At 49.6% G+C, this 25,401-nt stretch overlaps 10 protein-coding genes across 10 annotated transcripts; 7 read left to right on the forward strand and 3 right to left on the reverse strand.

Annotated features, from left to right (window-relative positions):
• Positions 1–120: 120 nt before the first annotated feature.
• On the forward strand, positions 121–4,171 carry VFPPC_02714 (splicing factor 3B subunit 3; the record flags this gene model as incomplete). Its single annotated transcript, XM_018282319.1, has 4 exons — positions 121–364; positions 509–2,588; positions 2,789–4,076; positions 4,145–4,171. The coding sequence occupies 4 exons, from the start codon at positions 121–123 to the stop codon at positions 4,169–4,171; spliced, it is 3,639 nt and encodes a 1,212-aa protein (XP_018146748.1).
• Positions 4,172–4,395: 224 nt separating this feature from the next.
• Positions 4,396–5,218, reverse strand: VFPPC_02715 (Peptidoglycan-binding lysin domain-containing protein; the record flags this gene model as incomplete). Its single annotated transcript, XM_018282320.1, has 2 exons — positions 4,396–5,034; positions 5,096–5,218. 2 exons carry the CDS (start codon positions 5,216–5,218, stop codon positions 4,396–4,398), a joined length of 762 nt encoding a protein of 253 aa, XP_018146749.1.
• A 796-nt stretch (positions 5,219–6,014) lies between these two features.
• On the forward strand, positions 6,015–7,220 carry VFPPC_02716 (coiled-coil domain-containing protein 55; the record flags this gene model as incomplete). The annotated part of the gene is made up of 1 exon (XM_018282321.1): positions 6,015–7,220. The coding sequence occupies one exon, from the start codon at positions 6,015–6,017 to the stop codon at positions 7,218–7,220; it is 1,206 nt and encodes a 401-aa protein (XP_018146750.1).
• Positions 7,221–8,385: 1,165 nt separating this feature from the next.
• On the forward strand, positions 8,386–9,526 carry VFPPC_02717 (lectin family integral membrane protein; the record flags this gene model as incomplete). The annotated part of the gene is made up of 4 exons (XM_018282322.1): positions 8,386–8,478; positions 8,540–8,563; positions 8,643–8,713; positions 8,764–9,526. The coding sequence occupies 4 exons, from the start codon at positions 8,386–8,388 to the stop codon at positions 9,524–9,526; spliced, it is 951 nt and encodes a 316-aa protein (XP_018146751.1).
• Positions 9,527–12,671: 3,145 nt separating this feature from the next.
• VFPPC_02718 (cAMP-dependent protein kinase type 2) lies at positions 12,672–14,472 on the forward strand (the record flags this gene model as incomplete). Its single annotated transcript, XM_018282323.1, has 4 exons — positions 12,672–13,625; positions 13,678–13,931; positions 14,010–14,387; positions 14,445–14,472. The coding sequence occupies 4 exons, from the start codon at positions 12,672–12,674 to the stop codon at positions 14,470–14,472; spliced, it is 1,614 nt and encodes a 537-aa protein (XP_018146752.1).
• An 847-nt stretch (positions 14,473–15,319) lies between these two features.
• Positions 15,320–17,183, forward strand: VFPPC_02719 (Magnesium transport protein CorA, transmembrane region; the record flags this gene model as incomplete). Its single annotated transcript, XM_018282324.1, has 7 exons — positions 15,320–15,406; positions 15,494–15,565; positions 15,621–15,685; positions 15,761–15,942; positions 15,995–16,653; positions 16,705–16,894; positions 16,942–17,183. The coding sequence occupies 7 exons, from the start codon at positions 15,320–15,322 to the stop codon at positions 17,181–17,183; spliced, it is 1,497 nt and encodes a 498-aa protein (XP_018146753.1).
• A 379-nt stretch (positions 17,184–17,562) lies between these two features.
• On the reverse strand, positions 17,563–19,694 carry VFPPC_02720 (LMBR1 domain-containing protein; the record flags this gene model as incomplete). Its single annotated transcript, XM_018282325.1, has 2 exons — positions 17,563–19,324; positions 19,384–19,694. The coding sequence occupies 2 exons, from the start codon at positions 19,692–19,694 to the stop codon at positions 17,563–17,565; spliced, it is 2,073 nt and encodes a 690-aa protein (XP_018146754.1).
• Positions 19,695–20,751: 1,057 nt separating this feature from the next.
• Positions 20,752–22,325, forward strand: VFPPC_02721 (histone acetyltransferase type B catalytic subunit; the record flags this gene model as incomplete). The annotated part of the gene is made up of 3 exons (XM_018282326.1): positions 20,752–20,779; positions 20,836–21,120; positions 21,178–22,325. 3 exons carry the CDS (start codon positions 20,752–20,754, stop codon positions 22,323–22,325), a joined length of 1,461 nt encoding a protein of 486 aa, XP_018146755.1.
• A 245-nt stretch (positions 22,326–22,570) lies between these two features.
• On the reverse strand, positions 22,571–23,617 carry VFPPC_02722 (pyrroline-5-carboxylate reductase; the record flags this gene model as incomplete). Its single annotated transcript, XM_018282327.1, has 2 exons — positions 22,571–23,514; positions 23,572–23,617. 2 exons carry the CDS (start codon positions 23,615–23,617, stop codon positions 22,571–22,573), a joined length of 990 nt encoding a protein of 329 aa, XP_018146756.1.
• A 557-nt stretch (positions 23,618–24,174) lies between these two features.
• On the forward strand, positions 24,175–25,041 carry VFPPC_02723 (CTD kinase subunit gamma; the record flags this gene model as incomplete). Its single annotated transcript, XM_018282328.1, has 3 exons — positions 24,175–24,330; positions 24,381–24,554; positions 24,607–25,041. 3 exons carry the CDS (start codon positions 24,175–24,177, stop codon positions 25,039–25,041), a joined length of 765 nt encoding a protein of 254 aa, XP_018146757.1.
• Between the last annotated feature and the right edge of the window lie 360 nt (positions 25,042–25,401).

The following is a 25,401-nucleotide window of genomic DNA, read 5'->3' on the forward strand; positions in this document are numbered from 1 at the left end:
CTCGTCCCACCCACAGTCATTTCAAGCTTCAGTTAGAGCACTTCCACGCGAAACGACGCTTCAAACCGGCAATTCTAGCCTCGTAAAGCCGCGCAGGCTGGACTGCGCAGAGATAGGGCCATGGCGACTACTTCGAACATGTTCCTGTACTCGCTGACGGTCCAGCCGCCGAATAATGTTGTGGCGGCAGTCCTGGGCCAGTTCGCAGGCACCAAGGAGCAGCTCATCATAACAGGTGCTGGCTCACAACTGACCTTATTGCGACCGGATCCGTCTCTTGGCAAGGTGACAACGATTTTATCCCATGACGTCTTTGGAATAATTCGATCTCTTGCGGCTTTCCGCTTGGCGGGTAGCAATAAAGGTAAGCATTTCCTCCAGTTGCCTTCGACTTTGAAGCATGCAATTGAACATCTGGAACCACGTAGCTCTGGTGCTCAACCGGTATCCTGCGATTTGACAATTCTCACTTATGGAGCAACAACTTTCTGACCATGCTTTCTCACAGACTATTTGATTATCGCGTCTGATTCTGGCAGGATCACGATTGTCGAATACTTGCCAGCCCAGAACCGGTTCAGCAGACTACATCTCGAAACGTACGGCAAGTCCGGGGTCAGACGCGTGATTCCAGGAGAATATCTTGCGTGCGATCCCAAGGGACGAGCATGCCTTATTGCTGCCACCGAGAAGAACAAGCTAGTCTACGTTCTGAACCGAAGTGCACAAGCTGAGCTGACAATCTCCTCGCCCCTCGAAGCGCACAAACCTGGCGTGCTGGTTATTTCCATGGTGGCTTTGGATGTTGGATATGCTAATCCTGTCTTTGCCGCTCTGGAAATTGACTACTCTGAGGCCGATCAAGACTCCAGTGGTCAGGCGGTGGAAGAAGTCGAGACACAGCTTGTTTACTACGAACTGGATCTTGGCCTTAATCACGTTGTAAGGAAATGGTCGGAACCCGTTGACCCTTCTGCCACTCTCCTGTTCCAGGTTCCAGGAGGCAATGATGGGCCTAGTGGAGTGCTCGTTTGTGGCGAAGAGAGCATTACGTACAGGCATTCAAACCAGGACGCGTTTCGTGTGCCAATTCCTCGGAGAAAGGGAGCGACCGAGGACCCTTCTCGAAAACGCACAATTGTGTGTGGTGTGATGCATAAATTAAAAGGCAGCGCTGGCGCCTTTTTCTTTCTTTTGCAGTCCGAGGATGGCGATCTGTTCAAAGTTACCATCGATATGGTTGAGGATGAGGAAGGCAACCCGACTGGTGAAGTAAAAAGACTCAAGATTAAGTACTTTGATACTGTACCAGTCGCCACCAGTCTCTGCATTCTAAAGAGTGGTTTTCTTTACATTGCCAGTCAGTTCGGCAACTTTTCCTTCTACCAATTCGAAAAACTTGGTGATGACGACGAGGAACTGGAGTTTATCAGCGATGATTTTCCTGTTGACCCGCATGCTTCATACGATCCCGTTTATTTCCACCCTCGGCCTGCCGAAAACCTGGCCCTTGTTGAGAGCATTCCGTCAATGAATCCATTGCTAGACTGTCAAGTTGAAAACTTGACGGGTGAGGATGCGCCACAGATTTATACTGTCTGTGGCAATGGAGCACGAAGCACTTTCAGAATGCTCAGACATGGTTTAGAGGTAAACGAGATCGTGGCTTCAGAGTTACCCGGTATTCCGTCTGCAGTGTGGACGTTGAAACTCAATCGAGGTGAACAGTTCGACGCTTACATCGTCTTGTCTTTCACGAATGGAACTCTTGTGCTGAGTATCGGAGAAACCGTTGAAGAAGTTAGCGATTCTGGCTTCTCTACGAGCGTTCCTACACTAGCAGCGCAATTACTAGGAGACGACGGCCTTATTCAGGTTCATCCCAAGGGAATTCGACATATCCGCAATGGGAAGGTTAACGAGTGGGATGCTCCACAGCACAGATCTATTGTGGCAGCCTCAACGAATGCTCATCAAGTTGCCATTGCACTCAGCTCAGGCGAAATTGTGTATTTCGAGATGGATTCTGACGGATCTCTGGCGGAATACGATGAGAAGAAGGAGATGTCTGGTACTGTCACTTGTCTTAGCTTGGGTGAAGTCCCAGAAGGAAGGGTACGCAGCTCATTTCTGGCCGTCGGCTGTGATGACTGCACAGTTCGAATCCTGAGCCTTGATCCTGAGTCAACCCTTGAAAGCAAGTCAGTCCAGGCCTTGACAGCTGCACCATCATCATTGGCCATTATCGCCATGGATGATTCGGCGTCAGGAGGCTCCACGCTTTATCTTCATATCGGCTTGCACTCCGGTGTCTACCTGCGAACCGTTCTTGACGAGGTCACAGGTGAACTGACCGACACGAGACAAAAGTTCTTGGGGCCAAAGCAAGTGCGACTTTTCCAAGTTACTGTACAAGGAACGACTTGCGTTCTAGGCCTTAGCTCAAGACCTTGGCTGGGTTATTCCGATCCAATTACCAAAGGATTCGTCGTCACCCCTCTCAACTATGTCGATCTTGAATGGGGGTGGAACTTTAGTAGCGAGCAGTGCGAGGAGGGCGTTGTCGGTATTCAGGGCCAATCTCTGAGGTAAGTTAAGCCAAGTACCCTTTTTAACCGTTATTCCCACTTTGCCAAAATGATGAAACTCTGGGATCCTATGCCTATGAGCTATGAGGCCTTTAATACGCATTTTTTTTCCAATTGTTCCTACTGAAATGGCATACTTTTCACTCGTTTACACAGTTTTGCTTCCGTTCAACAACGACGCGGATACTAACATAACTCAGGATCTTCTCTATCGACCGATTAGGCGATACTTTGACGCAAAAAGCTGTCTCTCTGACGTACACACCGAAGAAGCTTATCAAGCATCCACAGCAACCCCTCTTCTACACTATTGAAAGCGATAATAATACGCTCCCACCCGATCTGCGAGCTCAGTTGCTTGCTGACCCATCCGTGGTTAATGGTGATTCGACAATTTTACCACCAGAGGATTTTGGCTACCCCAAAGGCAATCGCCGATGGGCATCTTGCATCAACGTGATTGACCCGGTTTCTGACGAGCCTCAAGTTCTGCAGACTGTTGATTTAGAAAATAATGAGGCAGCTGTTAGCGCGGCTGTGGTTCCGTTTGCAAGTCAAGATAACGAAAGTTTTCTCATCGTCGGTACGGGTAAAGACATTGTGGTAAATCCACGAAGCTTTTCAGAAGCCTATATTTACGTGTATCGCTTCCAAGATGAGGGAAGAGAGCTTGAATTTATACACAAGACCAAAATCGAAGAACCCCCTCTGGCGTTGATACCATTCCAAGGCAAACTTCTTGCTGGAGTTGGGAAGACTCTCCGAGTGTACGATCTTGGCATGCGACAAATGCTGCGAAAGGCACAAGCAGAAGTTGCCCCTCAGCAAATTGTGACACTGAACGCCCAGGGCAGCAGAATTATTGTCGGCGATGTGCAACAAGGCGTCACATATGTGACCTACAAACCAACCACCAACAAGCTCATACCTTTTGCGGACGATACGACTGCACGATGGACAACCTGTACGGCAATGGTTGACTATGAATCGGTGGCTGGGGGAGATAAATTTGGCAATATGTTCATCGTTCGTTGCCCTCCAAAGGCAAGTGAGGAGGCTGACGAAGAGCAATCTGGCCTTCACTTGATGAACGCCAGGGATTACCTTCACGGGACCTCTCAGCGTCTCGATTTAATGTGTCACTTTTACGCACAAGATATTCCTACTAGCATGGCAAAAACTAGCCTTGTTGTTGGTGGACAAGAGGTGTTATTATGGAGCGGTCTTATGGGCACCATTGGTGTGTTTATACCTCTCATAAGTCGAGAGGATGCGGACTTCTTCCAAAGTCTTGAATCACATCTGCGGACCGAGGACCCACCCTTGGCTGGAAGAGACCATCTTATGTATCGATCATACTACGCTCCTGTGAAGGGCATTATTGACGGAGATCTCTGTGAACGATATACCTTGCTTCCCAACGACAAGAAGCAAATGATTGCCGGCGAACTGGACCGATCAGTCCGAGAAATTGAAAGGAAAATATCTGTACGTTAACCCAAAGCTCCTTCTGCTTCCCTGTTTTGTCTCGGAGTACAAGCTAACAGTAACTTCAGGATATCCGTACTAGATCCGCCTTTTAATATATGAACTCGTCTGTTGGGTAGATGCCACTTGATGCGTTGTATGATATATCCTGTTTATACCTTATTTGGCTGGCTGGCGGCGGCGGCAGCGGCGTTGGAGTACATTGATAAAAGTCTCATAGACGGACTTGGGCATCAAAGGGTTAAACGTGCCTTTCTAGCACTTTAAATGAAGATGAATTTAATACCCAGATCAACTCGTACATATGCTACCCTTTAGCCTACCTTCGCCAAAAGAAACCTAGGTTCTTGGGTTTCGTCGGCGCATGGCTTGATCCATTTCTAGCCTGTTCCCGTTCCCATGCCTCGTCACCAAAGTACGCCTGTACTGAAGCGCCAAGGTCGTAGCCCGACTGCTCAAGGTACAATTGTGCGATGTCATAATCAGACACTTTGCAAGACGTCATAAATCGCCGTATCTTGCCCTTTCTCAGTTCTTCATCTTCCCCATCAATAGGCGTGGGTGACAGGCTAACACCACCTTTGTAATATTCACCAGGTATCAAAATCGTCTTCCTACCCTGTAAAAGATGATCACTCGTTATGTTATTGGCCCGGCGCAGAGCGACTGCAGGAACGCCGTATCGAAAGGACAATGATGTGATGGTGTCGTGGTCGTGGTTCAAAAAATGGAGGGTATCATCGGCTATATTCTTCTCGTCTTCTTCTATGGCTTTGTTCTCAGGCTTTGGGGGCTGCGGCTTCGAGTCTATGGGGGTATATGGTGGAGGGGCAGTGTTCATGGCTCGTGAGGATGGAACCGACGTATAAGACGGTGGATCTTTGAGTCCTTGCGGCAGAGGAGACGGCGTGCTTGATACTTGGCAGTACGGGCAGTACTGAGAAAACCTGGGGTTATTCTATTGGCATGAGAGTCAGATGCTGGACGAGTTGCACGGCTGTGGCGAAATCCGGGCTGACCTTTATACACCTGCCGCATATGATTCTCCCGCAGCATGATACCGTCCGATCCTCGGGGATCTTCTCTGGTGGCGGTGTGTTCTGCGGTTGTAGGATAGTTGCGCACGTTGAACAAGACTCCATGTCGACTAGGAGATGTAGGAATCTTGGCGGTCGTGTGAGTTGGTTATGACGGAAGATGGTGTTGACGAAGCTGTGAAGGTCTCATGACCAATCACGTCATGATTTGGCCATCCATTTCGATGGTTATGCTGGTTGCCTGTTGGCTGTTACAGGTGTGGGCTTGCTTTTCGCATATATTGACAAGTAGAGAATTTGGATCTTAAGGGTAATCTATCAATACAGTAAAGGGCAGTTTCAAAGACGCACAAAGTTCATCTTGATGATATGACCTGCGAGCTTGTGTGCTCAAGAATGATGGGAGTCGCAGATATTTGACCCACCAAGAGTCGCCTTGTATCGCAAATCCTGCGGTTCTAGAAGACAATATGTTAGTGTATACTTGGCCATAGTGATGCCAAGAGCAGGATTTCGAGATGCAAAGCAATCATATCTTAATAATTATATGTAGGTACAAAAGTTTGCCCGGCTTCTGTGTTTTATAAACTCTTTTACGGAGATTTCATTATTTATTGCACAAAACTTACTGATGAATGCGACTCACTTGCTACAATGTTCCAATTTCGGACCCTTAGCTATGTTGAACAGGGTCGTTGGTGGAGCCAAGACCCGGAGCTGTTGCGCCACCTCTTGCGCCTTGCCATCAAGCTTTCCAACAACATTTCCTCCAAAGACAGTACAGACAACCTCGTGGTTCAAAGGCACTGGCAATCGCCAAGGCATAGCTTCGCCATCGACGTCGAGTTCATCAAATCATTCAAAAAGGCGACCATCCTTCCCCAAGCGGGCTGTCTACGCGATGAGTAAACCGTTAGCCTTCGGGCTCAACTTATCAAAAAAGCCGGGCGCAACGAAACCGAAATCAGCGCCATTCAAAAAGAAGTCTGCATTCGGAGATGACAATGATTCCGATAACGAAGGCCCAAGTACTGGCGAGAAATTGGAACAAATTGGTGGCGACCTCGACGATTTTACAACAGCAGCGCACGGCGCTGATTCGCGAAAGGCTTCAAAACAAAAGTCCGGCACATCCACACAACCGCCAAAGCTGAAACCAAAAACTCAACCGAATGTCATGTTTGGCGATCTGTCGACCTCGCTAGCTTCGAGAAAAAACGCCGAAGCAGCCACAGAACTGGACTCGAGTGTGTACGAATACGATTCCGTGTACGATTCATTAAAACCGAAAAAGGAAGACGTAAAGGAAGACGTGGAGCGCAAACCCAAATACATGAAGAGCCTTCTACAAGCGGCTGAAGTTCGTAAGCGGGATGCGCTAATCGCGGAGGAGAAAAAGATTGCCAGAGAGCGAGAGGCAGAAGGAGATGAATTTGCAGACAAGGAGAAGTTTGTGACGGAGGCATACAAAAAGCAACAAGAAGAAAATAGGAGATTAGAAGAGGAAGAGAAGCGAAGAGAGGAAGCAGAGGCCAAGAAGAACGAGGGCGGTGGTATGTCGGCATTTTACAGGAAACTTCTCGACAAGGACGAGGCGAGACACACCGAAATCGTAAAAGCGGCTGCGGAAAAGGCCAAGGAAGGACCTGTGGTGGAACAGGATGAGAGTGTAGAGAATGACAAAGAAAAGGCAGAGGCGGATTTGGTTCGCGAGATGAATGAACAGGGTGCATCTGTTGCTGTTAACGAAGATGGCCAAGTTGTGGACAAACGACAACTTCTGCGAGGCGGGCTGAACGTAGGTGCCAAGAAGAAGGAGGAAGCTCGCAAAGAAGCTGAACGGCCCAGAGAACCAGAGAGGAGACCCATGAATGGTGCGCAATTTGGAAGAAAGCAGGCAATGAGGGAGCGTCAAACGCGCATGATGGAAGAGCAGCTGGAGCAGTCGCTTAAGCGGTCGAGAGAAGCTGAAGAGTCACAGCGTCAAGAGGTTGAGCGCGCATCGAAGAGCCAGAAGACAGAAGGCGAAATTTCCAGTGCAAAGGAACGATATCTTGCCAGGAAACGGGCGGCCGAGGAAGCGAAGAAACAGGCGGGAGGGGAATAGACTACATCAAGATACCCAGCAATATGATCACGGCGAACGCTGCTCTGGCCACAAATTCTTTTGACTTTGCGAAACGAAAATGAGTGTGGGTGACTCTCCACAGAGATCACTAGGTCTATTATTCATGCCTTTTCCATGTATCCCTTTCTTTAAATTATACAAAATCCCGGGCTGTGAAGCGTATCGGGGATGACATCTGATTGCTCCTCCCACGCCACAGCCACCATAGCATAATATACAGCTTCAAGCTCCGTCGTAGATATTCGATCCAATCGAAGGGTCAACGTGGCAGGTTTAATGACTGGGGTTGTTCTGCTCCTGGCGTATTCTGTTGATATATGCGGCGTTGACTTGGTTCCAAGCGGCCATGTATTTCTCCATGCATGTGGTCATGCAGGTCTGTTCGCCGCTTGACAACGAGCTACCGGGCTTGGGGACACATTTTTCGAAGCAATTCTCTTGGAGTTTCTAAAAGAAGGAGCGGGTTAGTCAGTGCCCATCAATGCGTAAGGAACAAAAGCTAGTGACTCGTGCGACTATGATGTTCGCATACCTCAATAAGGACTCGCGCATTTGCCAGGTTAGCCTCAGCAAGGACCTGCTTCATGACTGACTGCTTAACCGAACTGGAATCCATTGTGGCAACTTGGTGTCTGGTGTGTATGTCGGGGTAGAATATTGCGAAGCAGCCGTGCCAATTGATGACGATCTTGAAAAAAGCTTGGAGCAAGTTTGGTCGTCGCAAACAAGGCTGTCAGTCACACAGAGATCCCGAAAATGCTGCAATTGTGGCTAGTGCCCATGCATACCAGCCACACTGGTCACTGTCAGACACGAGAGCTGTGGCGCTGCATAACAGGGGATGGCCTTCACAATACAATCGTCACACGCTAAGGCTGGCTGGGCCTGGGCCGAACCCCAGGTTCCATGTTCCTTTTTGGCCCCGTTTGGAAGAGGACAGCTGTGTGCTAGCTTTCCAGTCTCGTATTTTGGTCAACGCTCACCATCCCCAAACTCTCAAACGTCGAGGGAGACAGATACCCGGCGCGCCTCGTTTTGGACAAGTTCTCGACGGCTGTCCGATCATTCCTTTCCTTTTTTTGTATTTCATTTCGTTGTCTCCGGTTTTCGAGTTGCCTTTCCACCTTTGGAGGCACGATTCACAATGCGGTTGTCCTCAGTGCCCGCCGCTCTCCTGGCGGCCCTTGCAGGGACTGCACAGGCAGAACATGATGCGTCCGACCTGAAGAGCATCTCGGTGTGTATAGGGAATGAATTCGTTGTCAAGTTAAACTTGGACTAATATGATTGGGTGACAGCTGCGAACACACAGCATTCAGCAGGTCAGTTGGCCACAGCCGAGACGAGAGAGGCAACATGTCATAACAGACAAGCACACTGACACTAGGCATTGACTCACAGCCCTACCTCGATTCGGATATGCAGAGCCGTTGGTTCGATTTTGGAGGAGATACTATTGTTCGAACCGACTCGTACGTTACCCGATGCCCGTATAAGAACCGAAACTAAAAAGTGTTGATAGTTACATTCGCTTAACATCCGATCTTCCCTCTCAATCTGGCTGGCTGTTTTCTCGTGTGCCTCTAACCGCAACCAACTGGGAGGTCGAGGTTGAATTCCAGATCTCAGGAAAGAACCAGCTCTATGGCGATGGCCTCGCCATGTGGATCACCAAGCAGCGCGGTCAACAGGGCTCCGTCTTTGGAGCTGCCGATCGATTCGAGGGTCTGGGGATCTTCGTCGACACATACAAGAACAACCGACCCGGAGTTGTGTTCCCCTACGTCATGGCCATGTACGGCGATGGTCACCGCTCCTACAACAAGAACGACGATGGCAAGGAGACCGAGTTGGCCGGTTGCTCAGCTCGTGGCATTCGACATGCCAGTGTCCCTACCAAGATGCGCCTCACTTACATTCAGGACAAGCAGCTTAAGCTCGACCTCCAGTACAAGGAGGAAGACGAGTGGACGTCTTGCTTCGAGGTCGACAATCCTCCTCAGATCCCTAACATCGCCTACCTCGGATTCAGTGCGGAAACTGGTGAACTCAGCGATAACCACGACATTATCTCCGTCTCTACTAAGAATTTGTACAACAGCCCTGGCAGCACGACCAACCGAGCGGGAGCCAGCAAGGGCCAAAAAGTCAAGAGCCACGTTGTCAAGGAGGGCGGTAGCTGGACCTGGTTCTTCACCAAGATTATCCTGTTCTTCTTTGCTGTTGGCGGTGCATACGTGGGCTACACAGCTTACCGTACCAAGAGCAAGAGCCACAGATTTTAAAGGAATATTTCGATGATGCTTGACTCGTCCAATAGTGATGGACGACTGTTGTGAGGAAAGCGGCAATGTTGTGGTGTGTAGGAAATGGTGTTGCGTTTTTCATGGACATGATGAAGTTCGACACGGGTTATCAAAAAAGAGAATATCACTTGCATGGGCTGGCAATATAATTTCCTTTGTGGTTGGTTGGTTGCTGCTCCATCTACATGAATGTATCAAGCCAATGGCTTTTCTATGTGAAAAAAGTAGTGTAAGAGCTTGAGATGGTTGATCTACGGGATGGAGTTTGAAGAGTAGCGCCATTGTATCCACTTGCTTTCCTATGTTTTAGTTGATTAATGGACGTTGATGTTAAAGAAATTACTCGGATGCCAAAAGCCAAAAATTATACGGAATTCTCGGCCGGAAACTGGGGATTGAGTTCGAGTCTGGGGGTGGCGGCGCGGAGTAGATTCCTAGTGTCATCCTAATGCGGACAGGTTCGGCGAGATGGAAAGCTTCAGTTTTAACCAGCCGCTTTGGTGATGGGGGACGGTGGAGCGGGATCATAGTGTATGGTCTTCCATAGTGGCCTTGGGGTTTGGCTGTGTTGGTATGTTGGACAATCGGTGGTGAGATGTGACGATTGTGTTGTTGAATGCTATGTTGGCCAAGTGCAAGTTCAATACGTCAGTTGCCGATATCGAATCTGGATTAGGGGTGAAGTTCTTTGAAACATATATGATCCTCTGATATTCAGGGTGGGATTATTCGCACTTTCGAACCCGCGGGATACTGTATTGGGATGCTGTCGTATGAGTAATTGTGTTGGATCTGATGTCGAGGTCAAAGATGGTAGGTGACAGGGAAGGAGCTGCTCTGCCCCACCTCAAACTGCCTGTCAGCTCTGAGCATCCTCAAACAAACCAGACCCAAGCAGACCTGACTTCTTTGTACGGTGACTTTTGGCAGTGCACGCTCCCTTAACCCCCCCCCCCCCAGGAGCAAGAAAGGGCTGAAATTGACTCAATTGGAAACCAGGGTAATAAATAAAGCTACCTGGAGAATAAAATGACAGAACTCCGTGTTGTTAAAGGAATCCAGGTCACAATGGCTTGTCATAGGGTAGGATGCGCATCCTTTGGCCAGACACTTGTCAATAGCCCGCATTCAGGATGTGCGCCTCCCAAGGACTAGTGCATCTGCACCGGTTGTGGTCAAGTCAGCCAACGTCAAACTTATCAGTCGAAAGCAAGCAGCACTTGAGCACAGAAGCTGGGCTTGTGCTGTGAAGAGTGGCTGATCAGCCTTTTGTGCTGTCGTCATTCCTATCAATCCTCTTTCTCCTCATCTCTCTAACCCCCGCTACATGTCATCATTCTTTATCTTTGGACCGAGGACAAGTGCATCGATCTTTGAAGAACGCCCAGACGGCCGCGTCGCTTTCCATCTCGATCTTGCAGGGTCCTTTGTCCTGCTGTCCAATCATCGTTATCAATAAAGGACAATCTTGCTGCCGATAGAGCTCTTCATCGGACTGAAGCTGGCGAACTTCAATTCACCAACCCTGGGAGCCCCGACCAAAGACCAGGATCCACAGGATTGCGACTTTGAGGCGGAAGCAGTGGCACCCACCCACTCAAAAGCAGCTTGAAAGGGACGAAAGGGTGATTGATACAGTGCTCTATTCACGCATCGTAAGGACAATTCCACATCGGATCACCACGCGGCGCAATCTGATGTAGAAATAGAAAGGGGTCTATGAGTCAATTCGCACATTGACACAGAGATAACTGCGCAATTGATGAAGAGGAATTGAGCCAGCACACCAAGAGAAACCCGAATATACACACAGTAGCACATCGGGTGTCAACGATACCCTGGTAAGTCAGCCTCATGCTCTCCCAGGTTCGCTTTGACCTCTACACTTTCCCCAGTAGAGTTTGCCTACATACAAGAGTTCTCGGTGGTTCATTGCCGAGCTAGAGGCATTTGAGCGGCAGTTGCCTTGGATGCGGTACCCAAGTTCTACGAGCTGGGTCTGTCACGGATGTATCTGGACATTGAGCGGCGTACTCTGTACCTCGAAGTGAATACGACCGGAAAGACACTTGCACATTGCGTTGTACCTTTTGCCTGCGGAATGCTCCTTGCCTTGCATTGTACCCTTGATAGCTTTTGCCTGTTCGAGCATTTACTTACATCACCTTTGTCTAGTAAGAAGCAACCAGTGCGTGCCCTTTGGCAGCCAGTGAGCATCTCGAAGCTGGTACTTTATTTATAAGGACGGCACAAACGTCGACGGACTGTGAAGCTGTGCCGTTTGCCGCAGTTGGTCAATCGGGCTTTGTTTGGCTTGCGGCAGCTCGAGGACCCGTTCGTTGTTGCTGCTCGTGCATTTTTTTAATTGCAGGCCCGTGTCAATTGGACACTGTTGAAGAGACTGCAAATTGACCGGAGACGTCACGATTCAAAGATCTGGTCTGGTCGTGTCAGGTTGAAAGGCTTCCGGAGCTACTCTGAACTCACCAGGGCGCCATCGTTGAAAGGAGGGGCAAGTGCATGCCGAGCTGAGCTGGTTGGCTGGACCAGGCCGTTCTCCTCAATTGGATTGCAACATTTGAAGCCAGCTCCCACTTCTAGCTCCGGTTTTCCATCACTTCCGTTGCCGCATCCGCATCCGATCCAGCTCGATTCCCACCCTCCAAGACATCAATCAGACCCAAGACCAACCCACTCACTCGCTGCCCGCTCGCTTGCGCAATTGACGAGAAGCTGAGCTGAGCTTGGCTGGACTCGATTGGACTGGACTGGACAAGGCTTGGCCATTTCCAAAGTTTACGTACTGTCCCCTCCGCACTTTGGCACAATACTGTCCAACAAGCAAGAAGTACACGGTTCTGGTCTGGCACTTCCCGTAGCTCTTGCCCCCCACTCTCTTTTGCTCCGCATCTTCCATCCAACCATCGACAACTCTTACGTCCACCAGTTTGGAGACCTGGTCACTTGCTCCTGCGACGGACCCAAACACCCACCTTGCGGCGCGATCCCCTTGCAACTCTTGCGTAGCCGACTTCCACCCTGCCTGCCTGTCGCCTGTCTCCTTGGCCAATTCGACTCTATCTCCTCCGATCTGCCTCGCCACGTGCGAAGCACCACCTGCCCTATGCCTTCTCTAGGTTTCCTCAAGAAAAAGAAGACGCGGGATAGCAACCCCGACCCCTCTACATCCAACCCCACCAGTCCTGTTGCTGCGACATCTCCTTCCAAGACATTCGATTCCTCGACACAGCAGCAGCGAACCTCTGGCTCACAAGGAAAGACTGCCTCTGGGTCAGCTACAGCTTCAGGTCAAGGTCAAGGCTCAGCATCTGCCGCTGCGCCTGCCTCTCAGCAGCAACAGATGAATCCTGTAAACGCTCATGGCGGCACCTTCGTCTCGCCAATGCCGCTGCAAACGAGCCAAGTCGACTCTCAGAACCTTCCTAGCATCACCAATCTTATTCACCAGCCTCAGAATGGTGCCTCTACAACAAACAATTACTCCTCAGCCTTCAATCCAGCTGCCCTAGGTGCTCAGATCAGCCATCCTCCAAGTGCTAGCCCCGGAACCGACCCTGCCCGTATGCAACAACAACAGCAACAAGCTTACCCACAACCTGCAATGCAGTCTCAGCAACAGCCTGGGCAGTTGCAAGATCAACAGCAGCAGCAACAGCAGCCGCCGCAATATCAGCAACAGCCGGTACAGCAACAACAGCAACATGAGCAGCGCATCCACCACCAGCACCAAGGAAGCGTTACTCGCGTCACAAAGGGCAAGTATTCGTTGGGCGACTTTGACATACTGAGGACGCTCGGAACTGGTAGCTTCGGACGAGTCCATCTGGTCCAATCGAAGCACAACCAACGATTCTACGCTATCAAAGTGCTCAAGAAGGCACAAGTCGTCAAGATGAAGCAAGTTGAGCACACCAATGACGAACGACGAATGCTGAGTGATGTCAAACATCCATTTCTTATTACCCTTTGGGGTACGTTTCAAGATTGGAAGAATTTGTACATGGTCATGGATTTTGTTGAAGGTGGAGAGCTATTCTCGCTGCTGAGGAAGTCTGGCGTAAGTACGAAAGCTTGCTGATGGAGGTAGCCTCATACTGACGGATCAATAGCGTTTCCCTAACCCTGTTGCCAAATTCTATGCTGCCGAAGCAACACTGGCCCTTGAATACCTACACTCGAAAAACATTATATACCGAGATTTAAAGCCCGAAAACTTGCTGCTGGATCGGCACGGGCACCTCAAAATCACTGATTTTGGATTTGCTAAACGAGTTCCGGACAAAACTTGGACTTTGTGCGGCACACCTGATTATCTCGCGCCAGAGGTAGTCTCTAACAAGGGCTACAACAAGAGTGTGGATTGGTAAGTTCGAAGCCATAGCTGCCACAAGATGATGTCATATAGTGGGTGGTAGCTAACGTAAATCATTGATTGGGTTAGGTGGTCATTGGGCATTCTAATCTACGAAATGCTGTGTGGCTACACACCGTTTTGGGACAGCGGCTCACCAATGCGCATATACGAAAATATTCTCAAGGGCAAAGTCAAGTACCCGGCGTACATCAACGCGGACGCACAAAATCTGCTGGAAAGATTAATCACGGCAGACCTCACCAAGAGATTGGGAAATTTGTACGGCGGCTCACAAGACGTAAAGAGCCACCCGTGGTTTGCCGAGGTGACGTGGGATAGATTGGCTCGCAAAGACATCGATGCTCCATATACACCACCAGTTAAGGCCGGTACCGGCGACGCCAGTCAGTTCGATAGATACCCAGAAGATCCTGAGAAGTATGGTGGCGCAGGGGGAACAGATGAGTACGCACCCTTACCAAGTTTGCTTGTGAGGATATTTGAAGCTAATTACTCTTTTAGATACGGAAGCATGTTTACTGATTTCTAAATCGGAATGACCATGCGCCATGGTGCGACAGAAGTTTACTTATTCTGGATGTGTACAAACCGACGCGCGGCATTGGGACGATATATATGATATTGGAGACTTGTCTCGAACGAAGACTGTTAGGGAGCAACTGATTATCAGTGTGGGGAGTTGGACTGGAACCTTGGACAAACGAATATATTTTTATACGGGATTCAAAACACAAAAACTGAACAGCTGAACAGGCCACCTTTTGTTAGTCTTTGGTTGGTAGCAATGACTCGAGGCATGTGTATGAATTACTTCAACATGATATGTTTAAAGATTGGCAGCACATGTGACATGCAACCTGGCTCTGGATTGTGAATTAAGCCTTTTGCCCACAAGTCGGAGCAGACGAATCTGGATGTCTCAAACTAGAACAAAGAAGAGCATTGGTGAAGCGATGACTTGTTTGACTTATATCACGGAGGATGCAGGGGTAGCTCCGACGTAGGGCTCCTCGAGTCAAGTCTCAAGCTGGTTGATTAAAGTCACGAGGCTGGGGTGGTGCTGTGCGTCTTAGTGACAGGGGACTCGGGGGCAATCTTGCCGACCCATTGCAGATTTCCGCAAACCTCATCTTAAATTTTTGGCCAAATCAATTTATTTTCGACCTTGATGTGAGCGCAGTTTTTTTTTCCCTTTCCGCAGATTGTGTCAATGATTTGCGTTTGATTTCCCCAAAACCATCCAAGCGTCAGACCTTGTACTTTTTTGTTTCAATCCCCTCTACTCTGTACGCAGAGCCAAGAGCCGCTTGGCGACCGGGAATTTAAGGTTAAAGGCGGGGGCGTAGTTCTTCGCCTGCCACAGCCGAGCATTGAAGATGGACGACTACATGTTTCGGTTTTATGTGGATGAGTGCAGGGCTGTTGAGGAGGCGACGAGTTATGTGGAAATATTCAATTATTCGGTGAGTCGGGAGAATTTTCGGCCATTGGGCGAATTGAGGCTTTGGATGAGGTAGACAATGAATTAGGGGAAAACTGACATCTTGTAGGATCCCTTTTACAACTCCTGTGAGGAGCATGCGCTTACGGATGATGAGTTTGGCAATTTCTTGCGTCGACGGGTTAGTTTGTTGATGATGGATTGGATTTGTGGTGATGAAAGACTGACGGGAGTAGGGTGCGTTTGCTCCGCCAGACAACTTGCGCGAGGGGACGAAGTTGCTGAGTGGGATTCGGTTGATGTGAGTTGCTCTTCTCCTGCTAGTTGCGACGGGATCGCATCGAGTCGTTGAGTGTTCCTGGACTAACAGCAGTAGAGTGCAAAAGAATGCCAAGGACAAGGATACGTTTATGCCCAAGGTTATTTCTCTACCAAAGGACTCGTATGCAGCTATGGTTCGGGAAATGAAGCTGCCGTTTAGAGGGATCGAAACGACATCTGTAGTAGGGCCATTTTTCTGGTCCTCCTTTGACCAAGACGATGATGATCCTCACCTACGTACGTCCTTTGCACCGGGTACAACAAACCCAGCCAGACTAACAAAGCTCAGAAATCATCCACCGTAAATCAGACGTACGCAAAAAAGGCAAAACCCGCGGCTGGGAAATGATGCTCTCGCACTCTTTCAAAACAAACATCACAACAGGATATCTCAAAGGCACGCCCTCGTCAGACATCGTCTCCGCACTACAGCACCTCCGTGCTTGTTCCGGACAAATCGGCCATCCTATGCTCTTACCCGTCATCATCCTCTCGTACGACTTGTCGCCCGCGAATGATCAGAAGCAGAGGGACGCGCGAGACTGGCTGCGTCGTCTGGAGAACGCAGTGTCATTGAGGAATGAAGTCGAAGAGCACGAGCAGTATTTCCAGGATGGACTGCTGGAAGTAGATGGCTTGAATCGCGATCTGGTCGAGTGCCATGGCCACGTTATGTGGAAAAGACCGCAGGCGTATCTAGCACTGGCGGAGGAGATGGAGAAGGCCATGGAGCGATATCGTGAGCAGTCGGCGGTTTTTCAAACCAGGAAGCTTTCTATGAATGGTGTTCATGAGGTGGTAGCGGATGCGGAGAAACAGCATTTCAAGGAGGTGGACAAGTTGCATAGAAGCATGTCCGCACGACTGGAGTTTTATAAAGCTAAGCTGAAGGGTCTGGAGAATTACATCCACACCACCCTGGAGAGGTTGAAGGTGCAGCGGGAAGCTGTACGTTCTCACAAACACCCTATCTTCACCCAAGGTTGCTGACAAACATAGTTATACAACATCATGTCCCAGCGCGAAGCGAGACTCAACCTCGAAATCGCCGGAGAACAGCGCCGCATCGCCCACGCCAGTAAACGCGACAGCACGGCCATGAAGACCATTTCCCTCATGGGCACGCTCTTCCTGCCAGGGACGTATCTCGCGTCCGTGTTCAGCATGACATTTTTCAACTTCCAAGAGAGTACGCTTCATCGGCCCAACGTAATACACCTCCGCTAACTCTTCTAGCTGCGAAACCCGTCTCCGTCGATTTATGGATCTATTTTGCCGTCACTGTGCCCATCACGGCTGCCATTGTAGGTATATGGGTGTGGTTCGATCGCCGGCGCGAGGCGCAGTATGCGAAAGATGATGAGGATCTGGAGCAGAATATCGACAAGATGGAGAAGGATATCATGTTCCATCTGAGAAAGAGGACGATGAGTAAGGCTCATACTTGGAATTCACTTAGTTCGCCGCCTCGACCTTGATTTTGGTGGACGCCGCAAATGGTGGGCTTGGATGCAGTTTAATGGTGAGAGAGTGTCAGGATGTAGGAACTGGAGCGGATGATTAAATTCTTGTATATAGGCCATGCCGTATGATTCACGACTTACGACACATACAGGACTGTCTTTACTAGATTGGATACGGAATATGAAATTTGCCATGGTTGGCTACAGGAAAAGTGTTGTATAAGATATGGGTAGTATTATCGTATCAAGTAAATAAACATGTTCTAGGCCAGCCAAACAAAAAACGCCTGACCATGCAAATCTAGCGAGCGAACTTCGTCACTGCGCAAATCCAAAAGTACGCTGCCTCATAATCATGCAAAACTCCCCTTGTCCCCTGGCTACATCCAACCACCTACAGCCGAATCTGTCCGTCGCCACCAAACCATCTTCTTATATCAGTATTATTCTGAGAACTGTCGCCGTTGTCGCCGTCGCCACCCATCCACTTGGGCTTCTTGATATCCTGGAACCATTTAGGTGCCTCGATGCTTTCGAAAGTGTTTTTCATACGATTGCCTAGGATTAAGAACATGTTGTCGTCCTCTGGATCATCGGAGGCGGGGGGACGCGAAACTCGTTCTGTGCGACGAACATTGGTTGACGGTACAGGTGATCGAATAGGAGACGCGCCGTGATCTCTGGCTGCTGGGATGGAGAGAATGGGAGCGGCCCTACTTCCAGGTCCACCCAAGGCCACCCTTGAAGCTGTGTCCCCTCGTCTTCTGTAAGTCGCTGCGCCGCCCAACTCTCGCTCGATAAGGTCTCGGCCTTCCCGCCAAGACCCAGTGCCATATGTCGGCCCGCCGTTTTCATCCTCCTCTTCGATGACATCGATTCCAACAAACACACGCTTGACTTTCCCGTACAGCCCAAAGAGCGTTGCTACAACAGGGAAAAGAACAAGAATCGGGAACAGGTCATCGAACCATCGACCGGGTGCGGTTTTCTCAAGAAGCTCCCCAAGAAACTTGTAGAAGATGGTCTTCTCATACACCTCTTTTGATAAAAATGTCACAAAATTGTATGACAACGGAATGGTAAGCTTCGCAACTTGCATCGAGTACCAAAACGCCGACTCGTAAGCCGTGTTCCGTTTCACTAGTGCTCTGCCACGCCAAACCTTGACCTCAGTCATTGAAAGGAGCGCCGCCGCGCACATGTAGCAAATCCAGAACGCTGATACAACTTGTCCAGCAAACCCAACCTCAGGCTTATCCCCCACCCAGTGATGGACGACGCTGAGGCGGACGATAGATAGGCGAGGAAAAGTATATCGCACTAATTCAGACCAGACCACGCAGGCTGAGGCGAGAGCCAGGAACAAGCCGAAGGCGACATGGGCGTACGGGACGATATGGTAGTAGAAGATGTATCGAGTGTATGGTGTTAAAAGTCTTGTCTTGTCCCAAATTCCTGCATGTGGTGAGACCTCACCGAAATCCAATTTTTTGGAAGCTGCCGAATTCAAAATCGCTTGCAACTCGGCTGATTCGTGCACCAAACGGCTCCATTCGTCAACGTATCGAGATCTGGTGTGTCGGGCCCGTACAAATCTTCGGGTCAGGTCGGCCAAATACTTTTCCGTAATTACTGGTGGCACAGTATTATTGTTGGCAGCAAAGATACCGGTGACATTCGGCGCCTGAGAAGGCTGGATGTTGGCCATGTCTTGTAGCTCCTCGATCCATTCTTGGAAATTCATGGCGCTGCCAGTTTTCCGACGAGCGAGCTCAGAAACCTGCGCTTCAACTTCTTCGAGATTGACCAGTGTGTCGTCCATGTGCTCGTGGACCTTTGGGGCTCGCGCTTGTAATCTTCGTAGTCTGCCGCTGATACTTGCATTTCGAATCAAACGTCGAGGAATCGCAACAAGTCCGTGGCCCATGAGATAGATGGCGAGAACAAGACCCCAGCAATACGCCAGGGTCATTACAAGGCCCTTCAGGGACAAAAGCGAGGGCTGGTAGGCAATGAAGACATAGACCAGACCAATGGCGCTTGCACCCAGGACAATGGCATAGAACTGCGCATTTTGTTGTAGGGAGTATTTCAGTTTATCGTTCGGCTCATGGTGTCCGGCATCCGAGTATTCGCCCAAGATGGGTAAAATGGCCCTGCAGTCTGTAAGTTTTCTTTGGTCACATTCAGCGACAGTGAGAAGAGGACGACATACCAAGTCAGAACAAAGGTGAGCCAGTAGGTTATTCGCCACGACACCAAAACAACTCGTTCAGGAAGCCATATGCCCCTGGTAGTTTCATCGTCGGTAGCAGCGCTGGAAGCTAAGTCTATGGGAACGAGGAGGATGACTATTGACGGCAGCCATAAGGCAAAGAAGATGGGGACAAGATAGAAGGCTGGAGTGGTTCGCAACGGAAGGTAGTATCGCAAGATGAAAAGGACGATGACGGATATCACGAGCAGCGCAATAATGGAAAAGATGATAGAACCGACGGGCGCGACACTGCTGGTGATGTGAGCCATGGTGAGCGGCCCATAAGCAAGTCCATGCAGGCGTTGCAAAAGGACAGAAAGGAATAGGAAGGATTGGTGTAGATGGTTGAAATGGAGTTGAGGCCGGGATTGCCGTACATCAAGCCAACCACGCGGATGTTCAAGTCCGGTGTCACACGCCAGCACTAACAATTAGCCTGTACTGGCCTGACTGGCTGTTGCCTCCAGCAGCTTGCGTCGCCCCCTGTGCTGCTCTGCAGGTCCCATGACGCAATGCCAGCACAAAGGCATGCACCAGCTTGGGCTGTTGAACCATTGAAATGTGGAGCCAATTGCTTTTCCCTTGAGCTGCCAGAGGCACTTCGCACAAGCTTTCCATCATCATGTCTCATAATTATATGCCACGAATTAGCTGGGAGTTTTTGTACTCGAAAGGCCTTTCATGGTTGCCGTTGATTTGTTTCTATCATTATCCACTCCTTATACTTCTAGCTGTTAGCCAACCGTGTGACAAAGAAGCATCTACATACAGTCTGTGGCTGAAAGCATTTGCCCACATCCAAGGACTCCCGTAAATGCAGACATATCTCAATACGATCTGGTACACTTTGTGATACATGCAGGCGACGTTTTGCGCAGTAGGCGGTCAAATATTTGTGACATCCACTGGAGTATAGCCAGAATGCATCACCGTCTCGGAACGACGTTTACATTCGAAATTCTCTATACAGCGTGGAGCTGCTATGTAACACTCTACTATCACTTGATTAATACTTGTTTGATAGGTTGGTAATCCAATCATTCAATGACATGTTCATACCATAACCTTTAACTCTGGCAGCACCTCTTGCATCTCAAATGTGGGGCCACAGGCATTGGTGAGCTTGCATATCTTGTGCAAGGAGTTATGCAGCAAATGTGCTCCACACCTGAGCTGTGTGCTGTTTAATTGATTCGCGGTCAATCGCGTTGAAGCCCGTCTCATCGCGTCTCCCGCTGCCGCTGGCAAACTCAATCTCTCACCACTTTCAGCTCAAACAAACCCACGCACAGCCATTGACAACAGCCTTTGTCGCATATGTCAATCATGGCCGCCTTACCTGATCTCGCTGAGTGTAGGTCTCTCACTGTTGCTGCGATTTCGCCGTCTTTGGAAACTGACGGTCTCTAGGGTTCGCCAACTCGAACGATGCACTCAATGTGAGCCTGGTGTCTCCCTCCAAGTCTGGGCTTCGACTTGTTGGAACGTTCCACCCCAAGTTCACGTACCCCATTTTCGGCGAAGAAGAGAGGATTTTTGGCTACAAGGATCTTAAAATCAGTTTACGATTCCGGGCGAATGATATGCGACCACACTTGGAAACTACCTACAGCAAAAAACTGAGTCCTCCTGCTGGCGTAGAAGAACCTACAGACATCAACGCTGTGCTCCAAGAAGGAAATCATTTGCCGAAAGGTAACGCACATGCCACAAAGCAGAGACGAAGCGACCAGTAATACTAACTTCTTATAGTTGCCTTTGTCAAGAGTGCCGACTTCGAGAGCAGTGCTCAGCAACTTGGCGACAATTGGACACCTCCTGGAACCCTTCAAGAGACCATCGATGGCCCCGATGGCCAATATGAAATTTGGAGAGGCAGCTTGGAGGATCCGGCCATCAGACAACTAAACTCGCGCATTCATATTTTGGTGCCTTTGTTCATCGAAGGTGGTTCCTACATTGGCCAGAACCCAGAGTCCGACTCACCCGACATCGACCTATCTGATGCACACCGTTGGACAGTCTTTTTCCTCTACCGCACACAGAGATCAGATGACGAGCCTGATAAGAAATCTTACGTTTTTGTTGGATATTCCACTGTATATCGATTTTTCTACTTTGGGCGAGCTTTGACTCCGCCACCGGAGTCAGGAGATGCATGGGAATTGCCCGATGGCAACTTCGACTTGCTAAACCTGCCATGCAGAACCAGACTTTCTCAATTTATTGTCCTACCCCCTTTCCAGGGCAAGGGTCATGGGGCTAAGTTGTACAAGTCCATCTTCCAACATTACCACAAGCATGATCAAACGTATGAATTCACCGTTGAGAACCCCAACGAGGCCTTCGACGATTTGCGAGACGTTTGCGACCTTTCTTTCCTCAAGACAATCCCAGAGTTCAGCAATCTCAAACTAGACTCGTCAGTTACAATTCCCAAGAAAGGTCTTGTACCGAATCTGGTTGTGGGAGGAGACAAAGTTGAAGAAATCCGTATCAAGGCAAAGATTGCCCCGCGACAGTTTCATCGGGTGCTAGAGATGTATCTGATGTCTCAGCTTCCAGCATCAGTGCGACCATCTATGGCGTTGGACGATGATCCTCCAGCTCCCACTCAGGCAGACAAGCATCTGGAACGTTTGTGGCAACTTATTGTGAAGCAACGACTGTACAGACACAACCGGGATGCCCTCTCTCAGATTGAGCAACCTGAACGTATCGACAGACTGCAAGAGACTTTGACAGGTGTTGAGTTAGAGTACGCTCGAATTCTGGCGGCCCATGACCGTGCCGCGGGTCACACCTCCGTTTCTAGTCCGGCCCAGTCCAACGGGAAGCGCAAGCTCGATGAGACTGGGGATGAGAGTGCAAGCAAAAAGGCGAGAGTAGAAGATGCTTAGAAAACGGGCAGCGACTTAGTTCAAGAGGGTCTGTGTACATGAAAGAGCTTTGATTGGCGTTAGGTTATCCAAGGGAGATTGAGAAGGGTTTGAGGTTATCATTGTACAATAAATCACAATGGAAGGGGCCTTCCATACATTTTCTCGGAGGTAATGGTATATTGAGCATGAATTTGATCTATACTATCAACCAGGAATAACACGAAACTTTTTTGTACTTTGCAGCTGGGATCCCGTCGGCCCTTTTAACCTGTAGTGTTGAATCTGGTACCGTTAACGCCCTGGACACCCTTGCCAAGCTGGCTAGCCACCACTGTAGCTTCACGAATAGCTCGAGAAATGGTTCCTCGAGCTCGGCCCTCCTCCAACACCAAGAGACCACCAATGGTGCACCCACCAGGAGTGCACACCTTCTCTCTGAGGAGCGCCGGGTGCTCACCGCTCTGAACCAGACCAGTGGTTCCTCGCATGGACTGAGTAGCCATTCTTTGAGCCTCAGCTCGGGGCAAACCCATGGCCACAGCGCCATCAATAGCAGCCTCGAGCATCAACGCAAACATTGCTGGAGAGGAACCACACAGGGCAGTGCAGGCGTCCATGTTGTTGGACGGGAGGAAGACAACGTCACCAATGCGCTTGAAAATCCAATGAACAAGAGTCTTCTGGGGAGCTGGCAGAGGTGGCTCAGAGATGCCAATCACCGTCATGGACTCCCGAATCAGAGCGGCAGTGTTGCACATGGCGCGAACAACTCTACAGCGACCATCCTCGTCTGGGCTGGCAGTCGGCACCTGTCCGTGGAGTGCAATTTCCATATGCTCAGCAGTGATGCCAGCGCAAACGCTGATGAGAAGCTTGCCCTTCAAGGCATCAGCCATGCCGGGCTCGCCCAACACGTTGTTCACCATGTATGGCTTACAGCCAAGAAGAACGACCTGCGCCTGCTGGACAGCGGCAAGGTTCTCATTCTGAACAACCTTTACAATTGATGAATGCTCCCACAAAGCAGCCTTGACTCTCTTAGCACTCTCGGCGCTGCGGACGCAAGCGATAAATCGGGATGGGAGAGACTGTGGTCGCTCTTCTCCAGGGGTGGAAGTGCCTGATGATGGGGCTTGGAGGGGTCGTGGACCGTTGATTTCCGCCAGGGAAGTCAGGATGCCATTGAGAATTGCAATTCCCATGGTGCCTATATTTCTTTGTAAGAATTAAATTGTTTGATTTTGGGGACGTGCAAGTTACCGACCGCATCCAAGCACCGTCATGGTGAAGTCGCCTTGCTGAGGACTCATCGTGTCTAGTTGGTGTGACGTCAGGGTCGAGACGGGTCTGGTAAGTTCAAGTTGCAGGGGGGCTGCTGTTTTGGTTTCAAACAGCAGTGGAAAAGAGGATTGGGAAGAAAAATGGGTTTTTATGAAGCCGGATACCTCGAAGTATAATTGCCCCTGAGTGCAATTGGCAAATTGTTGTGTATGAAACTGGAATTGAAATTGGGCATGTGAGAGTGAAGAAGAATGTCCCGATGCTATCCAACCAATGCCACACTGGGGCTGTGGCGGAGAAAACCGCGAGATTTTCCATTTCTCTAACAAATTGAGCGACATGGCCTGCCCTGCTGTCCGGTGCCGGCTGTTGGGCTTTGTTCCGGAGCTTTACCGCGGCCGAATCTGACAGGTGTGACTTCACCGAGAGCAATCCATCGACTCACCGAGATCCACTTGCCGTTGAGAAGCGCCAGCCAGGCTTTCAATCCACACATCTCAATTACAGTCTTTATCAAAGTCGTCAACATCTCACCACCGGTTGGCTTTGGCAACTGTTCGGTCCAAGGCTGTGTTACGACACAAAAATGGCGGACCCTTTTGAGGTTCGCATGCGGTTCAGCTTGCAGCTGCAGCACCTGAATGCTTCAGTAAATTCTGCACAAAAGGCTGCTCAGTATGCTCTGAAATACAAGGATATGGATGAGGACTTGCACTCGTGCATTCTGGAGCAAGTTGAGCGAGTAAGGTCACTTCTCTGCTAAGTTTCGAATCAGTGGCTAACATGGCGCAGAATAACATGAATACTCGTGCAAACATCATGTACTTCATCGAGCATTTTCTGGACTTGGCGACGGCAGGGCACGCTGAGTATGTTCGCATGATGCAGCGAGATATTATTCGAGTGGTCGACGCTGTTGCGCCTGATGACGGATCTGGCGCCACAAATGTCAAGGTGGTTCGAAAGGTGAGTTGATAACCTGTCGTCGAGATGGATTTGTCGCTGATCTCGTGGCTAGGTTTTGCAAGGTTTGCAGAGTAAGGGGCACCTAGAGCCTCAAGCGGTCAGCCAGATTGAGGATGTTCTGAAAGAGCGAGAGACAAACGACGCGGATTTAAGTCCTGCTTCGCCAACTGCTGATGTTGAGATGACGGACAAGCCCGATGTCCAGACCGCGTCCAAGTCGGCGCAGAAATCGGCAGCACACCGCTTGGATAAGCGTCAAGTCGAACAGCGCATAGAAGAGGATAGGGAACGGCACAAGCGGCAACGAGAGAGTATTTGGGCTATTCCCAAGACTGACGACGCGGAGATGAACAAGTTGTGGGAGGAGACTAGCGATTATGGCGAGGATGATGACCGTTTGCTCACTGAAGAGGCTGATGACTTTGTCAAGGAGATGGAGATGCAGCATTGCCCTCATAGACGTGCTGCAAATGGGGATCATCACTAGTGGTTGTATATTTGTGGTCGAATTTTGTTGCATTGCGTGGCGTTCCGGAAGAGATGTTTGGACTTGAATATGCTTGGAAAATGGGATGCCAATTGATACCCATGATAGGTGGCGGCTGCGTTGTTGTACTTGGGATTTAGACATGTGCCATAATACATCAAGAAATGCATTGACAATGTAGCCAACATATCTTACGGTGCCAACCAAGGTACGGAAATGAGTAGTAAATGTTTTAATTTTGACAAAGGGGTAGGTAGTTCCCTTTCAGCATACTAGTACATATGACGATTTTGTACATGCAACCCGGCCTTCTATAGCGAAAATTCCAGCCCAATATTGCCAACGCATTTGGTTCTCCCT

The sequence above is a fragment of the Pochonia chlamydosporia genome, chromosome 2, assembly GCF_001653235.2.
Source record: "Pochonia chlamydosporia 170 chromosome 2, whole genome shotgun sequence".
Classification (NCBI taxonomy): Eukaryota; Fungi; Ascomycota; class Sordariomycetes; order Hypocreales; family Clavicipitaceae; genus Pochonia; species Pochonia chlamydosporia.